The sequence below is a fragment of the Temnothorax americanus genome, unplaced genomic scaffold, assembly GCF_048541705.1.
Source record: "Temnothorax americanus isolate GAGA-0224 unplaced genomic scaffold, ASM4854170v1 Scaffold29, whole genome shotgun sequence".
Lineage (NCBI taxonomy): Eukaryota > Metazoa > Arthropoda > Insecta > Hymenoptera > Formicidae > Temnothorax > Temnothorax americanus.
This window is the reverse complement of record NW_027509432.1, coordinates 291,064-308,118: the sequence shown is the minus strand read 5'-3', so window position 1 is coordinate 308,118 and position 17,055 is coordinate 291,064. Positions and strand designations below refer to the sequence as shown.

At 36.8% G+C, this 17,055-nt stretch overlaps 3 protein-coding genes across 6 annotated transcripts in view; 1 reads left to right on the top strand and 2 right to left on the bottom strand.

Moving 5' to 3' along the window:
• Nucleotides 1-17,055, top strand: part of M (zona pellucida domain-containing protein miniature) — a 267,575-nt gene that overhangs the window by 216,832 nt on the left and 33,688 nt on the right. The gene's annotated exons all lie outside the window — the stretch shown is intronic.
• Nucleotides 1-17,055, bottom strand: part of Sol1 (CUB domain-containing protein Sol1) — a 232,044-nt gene that overhangs the window by 213,625 nt on the left and 1,364 nt on the right. The window contains exon 1 of one of the 3 annotated variants that reach the window (XM_077410711.1): nucleotides 8,701-9,302. The exons of 1 other annotated variant lie outside the window; for it this stretch is intronic. In XM_077410711.1, coding sequence (XP_077266837.1) covers nucleotides 8,701-8,715 — 15 coding nt within the window. In that variant the 5' untranslated portion in view covers nucleotides 8,716-9,302. Of the gene's footprint in view, nucleotides 1-8,700; nucleotides 9,303-17,055 lie in introns of those variants that run through there. One more of the 3 variants, XM_077410712.1, reaches the window with a different exon arrangement.
• On the bottom strand, nucleotides 9,095-13,103 carry LOC143899919 (uncharacterized). Its single transcript, XM_077410721.1, has one exon. It carries the CDS (start codon nucleotides 13,064-13,066, stop codon nucleotides 11,750-11,752), a length of 1,317 nt encoding a protein of 438 aa, XP_077266847.1. The 5' UTR covers nucleotides 13,067-13,103; the 3' UTR covers nucleotides 9,095-11,749.

The window sequence follows — 17,055 nt, the reverse complement described above, 5'->3', positions numbered from 1 at the left end:
TTATTATGACCAGTAGTTCGGGATGCGCGGTTTTGCAGAGCCTCGCGTATAATCGCGTTCAGCCCGATAATTTGCCTGCGACAGAATATCTCAGAGTGTCGAAAATGGACGTAAATAGGGGTATTATTCTCCATTTATAACCGACACATGAAAGTTTCATTCCATTCAAAGCATTAATTTTCTCTCAAAGTTCTCAGCCTTCCCACTAAAAGCTACTTAACAAATAATCAATACTTGCAGAACTAATATGTCTTGAAATAGTTCTTTTTCCCATACGCAATTAAAATTAGTCGTAAAAAAAACGCGCGTCGATAATAAATTATAACGTAAAAATGAAAATTATGATTTGCCGAGAGTTTTTAGAGTCTACTACTATTATTGTCTTCCTATCATATTCCCCAAAGATAGACCGAAGGTGCCGAACTTGACGTTGAATACCAATCTACCACGTTACTTCATTTACATAATAGAGGCGCCCTATACATATCGAGGATAGACAGATCTGCGTAGACTAACGTACAACAAACAGAAACCGATCCATTAAGAGTACACAGTGCTGCAAATGATCGATTCGCGAAGTAAATCTAGGCTAACACGATCCTCTTGCCAAGATCCGCTCCCGACTGCCGTCTTCATTTTGGTTCCGCATCTTGTCGCTCTCCATCCTGATGCCATTCGACAGCTAGCGAATATTCAAGGCCATTTTGGAGGGATACCGACATATTGCGGCGTGATTTATGATCGAGCCAGTTCACGAAGGCGAAGGCGAAGGTAGAGACGATCGATTCGCCTCGAGTTTGGCCGACGGCGTCGGCGGCGGACCAGCTATACTGTGGAATCCACCATGTCGGGGCATCTTCCCCAATACGACCTCACTTCCTCTTTTCTCACATTCTTTCGCTCGTTATTCCACAACACAAGACATCCATTTACGACCGACATCTTTTCTGATCTCAGTCTGCCTGTCGTTCGCCGAGTGGTAGCGAGCGATATTAAATCGTCCGTCATCATTGTAACTTTGGTGGAAATATGATGAGCATTTTCTTGCGAACAAAATTTCGATCCTTTTAATCAAAGCATCTTTTTGCGAAAAACATACTATTTTTCAACTTTCTTATAACCTGGCTAATTATATACGGAAAAATCGGATGCGCGAGTCACGTCAAGAAAAGTCCTCCGAGTGGCGTTAATTCTCCACGAGCTACAAACTAACGCGACATCTCCAAAGCATTATCGGCCTGATCACTGAAGCGTACTACCAAGTTATTTGAAATGGAACTAACGTCGCTGCGGAGTGGAAATACGGATAACGAGATTCGAAGATGCGCAGCATCGCCTCGTATATAGAATCGCATAGTTCAACATAACTATGAAAGTATTTGGGAGGGAAAAACTCAAAAATCATGCAATAATACACACCTCATAGCGAATATCAGTTTTAGTAAAAAAAAAAAAAAGTAGAACGCTATTAACATACATTAATCACGTATATAAAGTACATAAGTTTCTATTTAAGCACACAAGAGCGCTTTAAAATTGCATCTTACACTTAGAGATTAGACAATCATCATAATTTTAATATTTATCATATCAATTTTTTAAAAATTATTATTGACTCGAATCTCTCAGTGTAATTCTAATAAATATTATATACTTTACATAAAAATCAATGTCATTGACATTCGAATTAGTTATATGCAACAATTGATGTATACAAATCTTTGACCGTTCTGCAAGCATGTCTTGAATCGCGCCTTCTTTAACAGTATAAAGCTATAAACTGCATCCTACGATGGTTTCATAGGTGTCCTTCATACGTGTTTGGTTCTGACACCAGTGACATAGCGCGAGAAAATTTCATCTCTCTATATATCGTATGAATCTTGGTGCTCGTGCATATGTGCTCACGAAATATACAAAGGATCAAAGGCATATTATACTTGAAAGAAATAATATCATCAAATCAAATCAAATCAAATGATAGAATATCTAAACACGTTGACACGTATAAGATATAATATAGATTTATATATAATTTACAATTATGCTAACACATATATACACATACATATAAACAGATATTTTGTTCTGAAATATATATGTGTAATGTATAACTATATAATGTGTTATTATGTTTATGATTTATTTACAGAGTGTTTTACACGGTCGCCATATAATACTTTAATAATTATATTCTAAATATTAATTAATGTGTTTTGTTAATTTTTATTAGTAAGCGCGTATAAATATATTATACGACAGCATTGACTAACTTTAATCGCTTATAATTCGAAAACTCTCGAAAATGATTTTAACATTTTCGTCCAAAAATTTTTAATTCTAATTAGTATCCAAAATACGTTAAATAATACATTGTAAGGTGGCTGTATGAGATATCCTTTGTACTAAATACTAAATAAACGTAATAATATACGCAAACTCCTATCACACACATGGCTTAAAATGTAGCTACATATATGGTGCGATAACTTCATGTACATGTTTGGACATGTTAGTTTTGGCAGCAAGTGTAGCTTAACCTAAGGAGATTTCACACCGCTCCATAGCGTTCCATATGCATATACGCGTCTTGAGGCGGTATATAGAATCTGGTACTTGTAGCTCCTACCGTGTAATCTATCCCGCTCTCACGAGCTATTGAGTGGAACGCTCATATCTGTGATTCAAATGGAATAATCGGAGGAGGAAATCATGACACTGCAGAGATGTATATCATATTCAAGAAGATCATGTGCAAAACCCTATAATGACTAATGAACGTAACATCTGTATTATCATTCCGCGTATACGTTGCATACATAAAACGTGTAATCTCAAAAGATCCGTTTGTAATCGCCTTTGTATACGCGTGTTTTAATCTTGCTCTGAATTATGAAAAGCAATAGCTCTCGTAATTAGCGTAACCTTAGGACGATATTTGTTTAGAACTTTACTGGCCATCTCATATCGTTATTATAAAACAGCAATGAACTTTTGATTGATAAAAAACAAGCTATATATTTGTATATCTATAGCAACAAATGACAATTCATATATAAGATGTAAAAACGAATATAAAGTCGTAAAATTATAAACTCGAGATATAATTTTATTCCCGTCAATGATTTGTAGAATTTATAGGATTTTTATCGATGCGTAAAACTTGGAACGATCAACTGGAGGAAAATAGTAACAGTGCAGACACATATGGCCTGACGAATGTCGAATTTAATGGACATATACCATAAATGACCAAAAAATGTAGCGAGAAACGCGAAAATATAGCTCATTCCTGAAATCACACATATGCACTGCATATATGCTTCTTTTTTTTTTCATAAAAACATCTTTTAACAATTGCTTTATTAAAGAAAATTTTTAGTTGAACAATACCTCATATAATTATTTTAGCAATATCGATTTGTAGCAACCATCGTATTTTAATACGTGAAATTAGTTACACAAGATAAATATAAAATACTTACTAATTATACTTTTATATATCGTAGTAAAGAGTGAAAATAATTTAACGTTAAAATAGAATTTCCTAGAAGCAGATGCGTGTAAATCACGCCCTACTGTCCTACATGCCATGTTACAATCCATATTTAGTTCAAACATAAATGTGTTTTTTCACGAATTACGTCTTGCTTTCTAGATACGCTGCACGCAATCGTACGTGAAATTCTAAAAGCAGGAGCTTTCAGTGTACTGAAATACTGACTACAATTTCGATATACTCTTATTTTTCACCTGCACATTAATATGACACTTTTCAATTCTCAAATATAAAAATAATATATTAATGATACATAAAAGATCACATTCTGTAATTAAGAACCTTCAAAATTAATATATTGTAGCTTTTGAAGACGGAAAGATTTTCATTGAAGTTAATGTCTTTATAACCAGCGAATGTCTTTTTCGCCAGCCAGATGAAATGTAACGCTTTCGTGTCAATTCGTATTTCATATTCATATTTTATATGAAACAACAGGAATAAAAAGATAAAAAAAAGATTGCACTTGACTATATAGACATGTAGATGTAAAAAAAGTATATCACACGCGCTTCTTTAATTACAAAAAAATTAATTGTAAAAGACGCTAACATTATATTATTTAATATTCTTAATGGAAGTGTGAATTCATCGATACGTCACAAAAATAAGATATATATATATATCAAAGATAAAATATATAATAGATAGGATAAAAATATCCAGCACGCGGAGAGTATATTGGTATAGTATCAAAATATCGAAGGCATCCCTTTTCAGGAATGACACGTTGTTGTTCTGTATTCGCACATGTTACGTCAAACCTCTCCCACTTTTCTATCTACGTATTAGTTTCATCTTCAGAAAAATGCGCATGCAATCCCACACGAGTAGGTACGAGCATCACAATATATATTTTATCAGATATGAACGACATTTTACTTTCACCAATTATTTATAGTTATATCAATATAATATCATTATTTAAAGTATCAATTAACCAATGCCGTAGTATCACAGATTATTATTAAATGGACATGACTTCGTCAATTTTTTTATGCGGATCAATTTTATGCGATTCAAACGCATATGGAATATGGATGTCGATCTCTTATTTCGCTATCGTGTTAAAAATCATAACATGTTCGGTGCAAGTAGCTACAATGATGGATAACAAATGAGCTTACCCATTAAACCAGAACGATGTGATAAGTGGAGTTAAGAACTACGGACGTGCACCATTTATTAACTTTATCGCGGAAACCCCTGCCGGAACGCACAATCGAAACAACACGCACTAGTCTTTATCTCGACATTTTTCCACGATAATTCGTAGGTATAACAAATTACAACGCATGGTGCGTGCGTGCCTGTTGGTCGTACCGTCAATATATCCCCCACAGTTTTAATTTATCGCGTTATAGAACGCGCATATAGGACGTATATATAAAATGGCGTCGTAAAATATATAAATCAAAATGAAACCTTGCACTCGCGACTATATGACTATCTATTAATTTCATTTTTACTTTTACTCAATTACTTTGCTTTCGCGATCTTACTCTATCCATCACAAATATGCGCGTGCCTCGTCCGTATACCGTATATTTAGAATGTAAGATCTAAGCCGTAAGAAAAGACTGCTTATAGATATCGATCCTTGGCTGTTACACTGGCTGCCGCTATATTCCAGTACCGTCGTACTGCGCGGCGGTAAATATTACATGCACCGGATGGTAGATGGTAGAGTGGTAGACGTGCCTATTTCAGGGTGTATCAGTATAAGATACGTCTATAAACGACAATTACTCTCGTAAGCTATTCATTTTCATAGTTCGCAAATAGTCCTTTTGATATCTACATGGCCGCTGCGAGCGGACGTTACCTGCAGGTTATTACGTCTAAGTTACCGTTGAAAATCACGAAATCTTTTGTTAAACGAAGCTGCACTCAAAAGATTAGGGCAGATCCTGATCAAAGAGAGGATTTTAATTTCCTTTTGCTCATTAAATTTCATTCCTTTACCGCACTCGATTCATTAACGTGTGATTTAGAAGCGTCTTAAATCATTTTTTATTGTCGCGAGTTCGCACCTTTACGGCAATTCCAATTTCACCGTTTCGCCGAGGAATAAGCCTAATGATGAAATATTGCGAAAGATATCAACAGCAGTTCTCGGCGCCGTGTTGCTAAGAATATTAAAGACTCGAGCACGAATGGATAAAGAGAAAACTTAATCATTTTGTATGTACATCGAATCCTTTCCGTGGTAGTTCTAAGCGGCAAATCGCACAACTTCAAAGCTCTAACTCGTCAAGGAAAATAATTTGCATTCGTAACTTCATCAAGATGCAAATTTTGCGTTAGATCATGAATATAATAATCACTTCACGTTACATGAGTTGAAAAGGATAACATCGCTTCGTGATAGTTACTGAATCTGCGCGAAAACAAATTTAAAATATGACTCATAAAAAATATCTTTCGGCGAAAAAAAAAACTCCGCTGAAATTGCCAATTGGTACGACGACAAATATTTCACAGAGATTTTGTCATAGCGAATTGCCGCTGCGGTTAATTTACGGCTTCAAACTGAATCGCGCTAACGTATGAACCATCCGATGTTGGTTTCGAGAGTTTACCGATATGACCACGTGTGTAACTGTGTACGTCTAATTGCATGACGTCGCATCGTAGGAGATATACGTGTCATCTCGAGATCTCTCTCAAGGGATCAATCGTCTAGATAGTGATCCCAAAACAACTGCGAGCGATTCACCTTACATATAAATTTAGCTTTCTAGATATTGTATCACGTATTAGATGTAGACAACGCATATAATAAAACTTAGCGGCTATAATTCAAAATATTTAAGAAAACGTATAAAGAGTCAATTTTACAACCAAAAAGGACCCAATTTAGCATAATCTATCATTGATCAGTCATTATTAGTGTCTTGCTTATTTACCAATCGTACGCAATAGCAAGTTGAGAAAGTATATGACTTCGCCTTGCCCCATACGAATCAAGCTCATATCTCCAAGAAATATGTAGGTATATCGCAAGCTCTAATGTTTGTAGCGCGTGCGACGGTCGTAAATGCACATACGTGCAACCTTCGAAACATGCATGCCAACGAAATCGGTTTACACGCGTCAGCGTGACTGATAGTGCAATCTCCGTATGAGACTACGAGACTATGCGCATAAAAGTGTAAATAAAATCTTGCAGTTTGTAAAAGTGACATCGCTATTTCGAACGTTACAACTGTTTTACTTGTCACGTTTCGCTTCTGTCGCTTCGTAAGGTCGAACTATGTATATATAAATGTGTGTGTATATCTGAATTGAAATATAGTTGTGCCATACACATCCAAAAGGGAATTAGTCGCGAGACATTTTAATGCCATTAGCTCGCAGCGGTTTATCTCGAACCAGGCATGCATATGTTATATATGTGTATGAAGTCTAACGCGTCACGTAACCTATTCGTGGATATGAGACATCGGGGTAAATTGACACAGCTTTGCCTGACAAGCGGTTAGGATTATTAAGCAATTTCTACACGTTTAATTATGTTCAGTCGTAAATGAAAATGCACGATGTAGTCACCTCTTTGTCTTATTGTTAGTAAAAATATTAGCTATATACATGTATTTAAATTATTTAAAACAAACTCTTAAACAAAATCTCCAAAAAATTTGTTAATGATGAAAAAAATATAACAGAAGATGTTTTAGGCGAAAGATATATATCAGAGTAAATTTTGTGAACTTCGTACCATGGTACACCGCGTTTGTATAAAGTCAGTCGTGCAACGAGCGTCAGGGCTCATGGTGATCCCCGTCACGCGTTTGAACGCATACGTCACACGCGTATCGGGAGTACCAGGGCGTACACGAATGTCACCCGCTGTCATTCTGTGAACGTCGAATAAATCATTGTCGGCAAGAGATATTATCTGTTTGCTTGACGGCCGAATTTCTTGCTTTGAAAGCTTAAAACTTGCCAATTCAACGCTACGTATATGGACCGCAATAAAGTATCGAAAGCATGCGTTATTTTATTAAATCGTCAAGGAATAACGAAACCAAAATAACTTCGTCATTGAAGAATATGGCACAAAAACTAGAACCCAAATTTTTGAAAGCATTGATCATAAATTCTTTAAAAAATATGTAATTAAGGTAAATACGGCATACCTGACATACATATTTTACATACAGAAAATATATTTAAGTATTTCAATGACAAATAGATAAAATTATAATATCACGCGCTACAATATAAAAAATTTGTAAATAACGTTTGTAAATAAGTCAAACATGTTTTAAAGTAAATTGTGCGGTTATTTGAATATAGAAAGTATAAACCTTTCATATAATACAACATATGATTAAAAAATATCGATTTTTTAATAGTTTAAATATCTAAATGTTAAAAAACTCTCTAGTTCCCCGCAATTAAATTATCATGTATACCTATAACTATATATATAAAAAAAGTGTCGATATTATTAAAAATATAAAATATAGTTGGTGCCTCTCAAATAATATAAGTGTTGTTCCATGTATGTTCCACGTATGTGTGATCGATCGAATAATTATAGTCGAATCAATCACACGCGATTACTATCTGATAACGCGTGTATATAAAGTCGTAATAACACAGAATCTGAAATCGCGAATCTCCATTGCGCTCAGCGCGTCGCCTATGTACATACTTAGGTATATGTAGATTGCGTACCTCGACACGTGCCATTAATGGCTGATGGCTCCGAAACTCACGCCATTTTCTATCCTTCCGCGCACTCCAATAAAAAAGGTCAACTCCTTCGACGCGAAAATGACTGTCGTGCGATAGCAATTCGTATTATGTAAATTGTATCTATAGCATATTTTTCAACCTATAGTTTTATAACATGAATTTTGCGCAACGTACATATTTTCTCTCGCGTATGATTAATAAATTTATTACGTACTCGTCAGCATCGACATCTTGCGCTTGAAAACATTTCGTTACGTTTACGTTTTCTCAACAAACGAGATAGCATACCATTTGCAAAATTTGTCTGTCGATTGTTTCAAATGAGAAATTTTTGTTGCAAGTGTTCTGACACATCTTCTTTATCTTTATAGATATATTTGCCGGTCTTTATTAACGAATTGGATAACGCGTTAATATAAATGCGGAAATGATACCGTTGAGCTCACCATTACGTCAATGCGTCGTCCCTCATGCTTTGGCGTCCGATGCGAACATTCCTCGACGTGCGAACGACTTGTCGACCGAATCCGCGTAAGCTTGCACGTCGCACCAATTCATGATCGATGCACTTCTTCGCAAATACGTCACGTTTCCGAACGGCAAACGACCGGAAATGGGATGAACGCTTTTCGAACGAAATCGCCACCGCGCGAGATCTAGCCCGCCAGTCACAAAACGCACGCACAATGCTCGCCTTTCCGATCGTGCACTCTCATTCACGGCCCCTTATATATGTAAATCGAAAATTCTGCTCCGATCTCACGATCACGAGAAGATTGTCATCGTTAGATCGAGCCTTTCCAATCTCGAATTAATTATCTCGAGGTGTCACGATGATACATTTATTCTAGCATACAGAAGCAAAAAGGCGCGAGAAGAGATTCATTACACTAATTTTAAGTAAACGCACGATGTTAGGAAAGCATTTAAGGCTCACGTGTACGCGCGATTTTCCGCGCAATGTAAATTCGGCGCACCTCGAAAGTACGTTTTAATTCCGGACTTAACTTTTAACGAAAAATAAGTGAGCGTGGTAAAGCCACTCAAAGAAGGGGTTGTTAAGCACAGCTGGCAGGGTGCGACGCACACGACTCCCCAGCGGCAGTTGACGCGACACTAGAGAAAATCGGACTTCGCTTGCCGCCACAGGACTCCGGACGCCTGCGCTCTCTCCGTTCTCGCCACCACGAGCCACAGGATTTCGCATAAACAGCGCGTTCGCGACCCTGGTATTCCAAGAGATGAATATACGTATATATCATGGACGGTCGAATCGAAAGTTCCTTACACACGATTCGCACCATCGTTTATTTCAACGGTCAGGACGAATTATTTGATTGTCGATTGAAAGTGTTTGCTCGGTTTCTCTTTCAAGCAGTTGTTTGAATAGATCTAACAAACATTCAGCGGTTGCTGGACAAGTTTTACTTATATATTTTTGCAACCAGAGAGTCATCGGTTTAGAATGTTTAGATCAATAAAAGTATTGCGAAAGAAATTACCAATTTAGATGGACATTACAAAAGATTGATTCACAGCAAAATTCATAACGATGCGGTAGTTAACACATTCCCGCGATTTCTACTATAAAAGATTATCGAGTTCTTTATATCACAACGTTAAAGAGAGATGCACATTGCTACGTATAATGAAATCATAACACTATTCTAGATAGACGGCGGCTTCGTGGGCCGTCGAGTGAAAATCAACGAGATAGATCCAAGTTTAATCCGCATTCAGCAAGTTATCACGACTATATAGTCAATTGAGCTATAGTCAACGCGCAATAACTGTTTGCAATCTCTAAATATCTATCTCGTAGGCGGTTGGGACAGTTTATGCCGGCAAGTATATCATTGGTACATCGCGAGGGTGATTACGTGCGCTTTAAATAGCCGGCAATAAAAGGAACTTCCGCTTTAATTCGATATAGCGTCACGGGTCATTAAGTCTGGCTGTTCTTCATCATTTTATCGCCAAGATATACTTCGCGAGTATCATTGGTCTCACGAACGACTTCGCCGTTAAAAAATCTTGTTAAATATGAAGAAAATTATTGATTATTATACTATACAAAAGTTGGTAATGTCTTTTATAAACGCTCTATATAATTTTTAGAAAATAATCTGTAGTAAGGTTTCGTACAATTTTTATTATGTGTATAAAGTATAAAATCACGTTTTCCTTCAGATTATTTAACAAATTTAAATGAGATACTCAGCTGTTGTTTCTCTAGATAATTATAAGACACTCTCTTTAACATGCGATATGCATAAACCTAAATTAGCAAACCAGTTAAAAATCTGTCTCTCTCTCTCTCTCTCTCTCTCTCTCTCTCTCTCTCTCTCTCTCTCTTATATATAAATATATATTTTTTATGTAAAGGTATAATGCCAATAACATACATTTATTTTAAATACTAGATTTTCCCTTTCTCATCCTTTTTTTTTAGCTGATTGCTCTAAAGTTTATTACGCAGCGTAATCCTTCTTTCTTTTCACGACAAAGTTAGTTCAAGAGACATTGATGTAATATGGAACGATGGTTTCGTTTAAGTTTGCAAAGTGCTGTGTCACACGACGGTTATAAAATTATTTTTTTGAATGACCGTGCGTTGAATAAATATTAATATAATCGAAGAAAGACACACATATATATGTATGTATGTATAAGGCAATCGAAGGAAAATAATTATTCTCTTTAATGAACTAAATATGCAATACTCGACTATAGAGAAAAAAATTATATTTAAATAAAAATGGAACGTAGTACTCTACTTATTTTAATACTAATACATTAATGAATATGCAGTTGAAGAAAAACTCTCAAGGAGGAACGAGACGTAACGATGGCACTTGAAAAATGAGTAAAATAAAATTCCCATGGGAAACCTTTTATACGTCCATTTGCATCAGAAACATTTCTCCATCATCAATTATAACTGAAAAGCCGAGATTCCAATATTTTTTTGCCCATCCAATATATGTTTCAATGTCAAACTATCTCGAGACCTAAGATCTTTTATATTTTTGACGTACATTACTTCTCTCGAGATACTTTTTATTAGAAAAATAGATTTTAATCTCATAACTGAAAAGTCACATATAAACATTCTTCTATATTATGCATAAAATGAAAATGTGTGTCAACAATAAGTAATTTCTTCAAGTAATGAATTGGCCCAATAAACAATTACATAAAAAATAAAGAAAAAAAATTTGCATTATATATATACTATATATTAATAAACTTAACATGTTGCATGTATAAAATCCTTCATTCTAATTGAACGGGCACATTTCTTCTCAATAATATAACGATACGATTCTGGAAACTTACGAGCAATCAAAAATTGTAAATAAAGCACCGACGCGCGACGATAGGTTCGTACTTGGCACGATTCCAATCTTTTATCACAGATCGTAAAGCAGATACCAATGACCGCACGCTTCTGAATACGTCGTATCTCACAGTCTACGAAAATTACAGATTCGGCGGATATTCGGGCAGACGATTCTTGATTTCACGTATAATCTCAAAGATACGCGATTTATACGCCGGCTCCTTCTCGAATTGATAGCGCACGAGTTCCGCTCGTCCGTCCCCGTACAAAGCTTGCTCAAGTTTTTCGGTCGAGTTGCATAAATCCGTAGTTGCCTCACTGGATAATAGCATTATTTGCAGATTGAGCGCGGCATAAACAAGTGCTATGTCTCGCGCCTCTGTGTAACTCTTCCGGAATGCCGTCCAGGATAAATAATTCTCCACATCGAGACCTTCCTCTGCCAGACCCTGAGCGAATGAATCGTGATAAATTCTGGCAAAAAAATCGAAATGACGATCTCTAATATTTCGATCAGTAATTAAATACAGACAGCATACAAAATCGATAGCCGGAGGACAATAACGAAGAAATTGCCAGTCTATTACGTAACAGCCATTTGTATTGCCGGCCAAATCATGTCGGAACATTATATTGTTTGCCCAAATGTCGCGATGACAAATAACATTTCTATGCTCCCTCGATGGAGCCAATAATCGTGAAATTTTTCGAGACCATTCAGTGATTCGTCGCTTAACAACAATCTTCTCCTTATCGTCAAATTCTTCGATAAGATCGATCGCAGCACAGAGGCCTGTAACACCGGAGGTGAGGAACCTTTCCGATCTGTCGTCCTCGTCCACAAAGAGTACCTCGTTCAGCAGTTGTCCATAAAAATCGGAGATGGTCCGACCGCTCTCCCGACGAAGTCTCTCGTCCAGTAGCAAAGACCTCGAGTGGAGCCTTGAAAGAGTTCTCAGTATCCAAACGCAGTGCTCTTTGTCGAACGGCACGTATTTGTTCAACGTAGCATAACCATCTATCGACGCATCCTCTAGAACGATGATGAGGTTTCGTTTGCAAAGGTAACACTCTACCGTCCACTTTGGGGGTCCACCCGCGCCCATCCGCGGCATCAAATCCGTATAAACGGTGATCTCTTTGTTGAACGTGTCAAATCGTTGCAGAAATTCGAACTGCGAACTGTGATCTGGCGGTGGAGCTTTGGCGAAGAACCGCAAACTTTGCGTTTTGCCGTCAATCCGCGCCATAACGCGAAGATGATAATATTGGCCGAGGAAACCGTCCGTTCTGTCGAGAGGCTCCAACTTCCAGTCGACAAGTCGAGAGTTATCACTACCAAATTTACGTTCCAATATTTTATTAATGTCACAATCGTTCAAAAGAGACGTTTCCTGACGATTTTGCGAAGAAATCGATAATACGGAGCACGTCTCGTCGACATTTATCGCCGCCATACCGTATCCGCGCGCTTGTCTGGTCTGTTAGGCAACATTGACGACTGTACACTGAATTTATATCGTACCTAACTCTCACGTGATCGTAACAAAAAATAAAGTTGTCTTCATAAACTTAGCGAGAGATACCTCCGCAAATATTTAACATACTATCTTCGTACAAAAGTTTATAGATTGCAAATAGACAGCTCGGCAGACATCAGTTGACACAGTGATAAGTACCTCAAACTGATTGATATAATTTATGTGTCAACACTATAAATCTGTCCGATATACTTTAGCAATGTGATATGAGAAAACGAATTGTATGATAATGTGCCGTTCCAAACAAAAAAAATTCGTATGTCGCGATAACGTGTCTGCGTACCGGAAATTTACTGACGCCACTGCACCGAGTGCGGTCGACTCGAGAAAAATGTTGTGGGATGAAGCCCGAATACTTGCGGCTTACAGTATTTATCTTGAGATATACCTCGCGCCACGACGAACAGTTGTTACGGTAATTAATTATCAGTGGATTTCTGGATTTTGTGGAAATATTATACACGAATTTAAAATCATGGAGATATTTGCATATTGCGGTTATAATCGACTCATCGAGTAACAAACATTAGATTATAGTTTCACTATCGTCGAAACGTCGAAAACGCAACTTTAGATTATTAAATGTATGCGCGCACACACATACATACATACATATATTACTGTTAACAATTAATCCGCACGAAACTTGCACGACCACTAATTAACGTCAACGACACGCCAGCTAAACAGGTTTGGGAAAATAGATCCGTTAACGTTAATTATATATGTGTGTTGCATAACCCGCTAAAGTATATATATATGTATATATACACACACCGCTTAATAAAATTACACGCGGCTCGATTTCATCGCCGCGTGTAATCGGTAACGCGTGACGTATATTGTACGTATACTTACGCATGATTGTTTCGCGACCAAAGGATGGAGGAAGGAACGAAAGGATATAAGCATAATAGGCCAGGCAAAGAAACCGTTAAAGTCCGTCGGGTGCTGTAAAACAATTCGAAGGAGAAACTTGACGAGCCTCATCGTAACCGTCAAAATTTATTCCTTACTGTGAACGTATCGCGTATCTAACTTCTCGGAAGCAACTATTAATGGGGTCACACACACTATATAGCCCCCCCCCCTTTTCGGCTTCGTTACTTTACGGTACCAAAGGTAATTCGATTAACTGCGTCCTGAAGCTAGGAACGGAGACGAGCCCGCTAATATCAATGTATATGATATATAGAGAAACCAATTTTAGTTTACCTCTAATAAGGTTTTTCTCATAGCGTACGGTTTTCGCTTACCATAAAATTGTCCTCAATTTTACTGCGACAAAGAGTAAAAAATTTAATCAGAAATTACATTTTTAGATATCGTTGGCCAAATAATTATATATATATTAAACTATAATTAATTTTGTCTAATGCTTTAAAAACTGTTTTAATAGCAAGAATGTGTATTCCCAAAAAATCCCAAAACGTTATAACTTTTTTAAAGTTTTATGATTTCAACGTTGCTAAGAGATTAAATTCGCTTCAAGTCTCTCTTGCTGGAAAAATTGTACATTACATCGTATAAATAAATAATGACAAAAAACAGGTCACGAGAAGTCTCTAATTGCTGGTCGTCACACAATGCCACGAAAACGTCGTCAACATTTTCCTTTTTCTCAGCGAACGGCTATGTAGAGCCCAGCAAAAGTGGAATTCTCATTAATTGACGTGGTACTAATTAGACTTTTAATTAACGAGTCGGAAATAAACAACGATTTGCGAACAGAGGTCACATTGCTCGTATCTCTAATGATTTAACTATCTATAGTAGAAGTATAATGTCGACGCCCATTAATGCACATAAATTTGCGCAGTCTTCAGTATAGTGATTAGCAATTCGTATGGAAAGTCGCCCCCTTTCATCTCCACCTTTAATACTAATTGTAAGTAGTTAACATGATTCGCTCGCACAGCGAATCTCCTTTTTCGAACAACCCAAATTATATGTTTTTCAAATTGCACCGTAATAAAATGCGCTTTCGTGAGAAAAGTATATATACCGCGATGCACCGAGCTCTGCATTCATATTCGATCATAAATTTAAAACTCACGTCGCCTACGATTATACCTCCGTCTAGACAAAGTTCCGCGAGTTTTATATCGATCTAATGGATACTATACTGTCCATTATTTATTCGATTGCATCGTCCTTCACATCGTTTTTTTTTTGTACACGAACATGTAATCACGCTGTCCAAGAAACGCTTGTTTTAAAATAATGCAAAGACTCTTTCGGATAACTGATCTATCGCCGTGATAAAGCGACGTCGGGTGGTACGTTATACGTTTAAATGGTGTAGCGTTTAAGCGTCGAAATACGACGACGATTGTTCGCATATCATACGAAAGAGTGCAAAGTTAAATCCCCGGTGTTGTTCCCGCGACATGTATATAAACGGCGGTAAAGAAAAATTTCTTTCCGACAAACGTCGCCGGGGCTGAAGTCGGCGCACTTTCCGAGTCTTGAGTTTCAAAGATCTCGCGACATTTCGCACGAAACTCGATGCCGAGTTGCGAGCCGAGAACGGAAATTTATATACGTGTCTGTATACGCGCACTCTCCCCTTCCCCTTCCCTCTGCGTCCCTCTGCCCCTCCCTCTCTTTTTCCGTGCGTGGCATTTCCTTTTGAGTATTCGGGAAGTAAAGCAATCCCGGGGTATCAACCTCACTTCCACGATATCATACGGCATACGGTAAAGAAAACAAGAATGCCTAATATAGGGACGCAAGAGATGTCCAAGCACGAATAGCTTGGAAAAACACGAGATGCAATTGTTTCGATCAAATGTAAAAAAAAATGTGTTTAAATCTTAAATTGCTATTAAAGGTGTAAGAAGTAATTCAAGATGTAAAAATTATTGCGCATCGTTGACAGCGTATTCGTATTAGCTACCAATATCGATGATAAACATAAGCTATTTGCAAATCTGAAGATTTGTGCACAAAATTAAGAATCTCTGTGGCGACGCTTGAGAAAAGTATTCGCGAATACAAGATAATTTTAAAAGCATCGAATTTATAAACTAGGCGATCGATGCGATACTATTAATTAAAAGCTATTTTATGATAATATCTGTACTTAATTTTTATGTACATAAAATCCTTTTTACTGATCTGAGGAATAAATCCTGATAGTAAACACTGTACTCCTCTCAGCAATAAGAGAGAGAGAGAAAAATAAAAAGATATCGCCTCAAAGACTAAAACTATTTAGTTTTAAAGATAAAAATTTTTTATATAAAATATTTTCAAAGTATACACCGAACCGAGTATCTCGCATTGCTAATTCCAAACATTCAATACAAAATAAAATATAGCAGCAATAATAAATTGCCCGTCAATTAGATTAGATACGCGTGAATCGCAAAATAATTCTTTTAGTTCTTACATCAGATTAAAAGTGGCCCAATTTAAATTTATTTTGAATATTATAAATGTTACAGGATTTCCTTGTCAAGGTAGAAAAATATTTATCGTGCCGCAACGAAAATAATTCATCGATAAAAAACTTTGTGTATCGTAGTCTGTAAATCGGGTACGCGCGACACCACGCGGTTTACGGCACCATACGTATACTTTCATTTTACCTGTTGTGCTCCCGGACAAATCCTATACATTGCCAATATCGTTACCCGTTTATCCAACGTTTGAAAACACCACGCAGCATGCTAATATTAATTGGCGATTGCGTTAGCGTTTTCTGTCCCATGATATATGTCAAATGTTCATTTATCGTGTCTTCGAAACAATTGCTTTAATTTTAATCAAGCGTGAGCAAAACTTTAAGCGAACTTTAAACGCGCATAAATATCCATACGATGGAATTCTTCCAGGTTCGAAAACAAGAATTAAACAGTCTCAAGTCGCGGCATTTTTCGCTTGAATAAAATCAATTAAGT

Coding starts and splice junctions, on each gene's coding strand:
- LOC143899919 (XM_077410721.1), bottom strand. CDS start 13,066: ATGGCGGCGATAAATGTCGACGAGACGTGCTCCGTATTATCGATTTCT.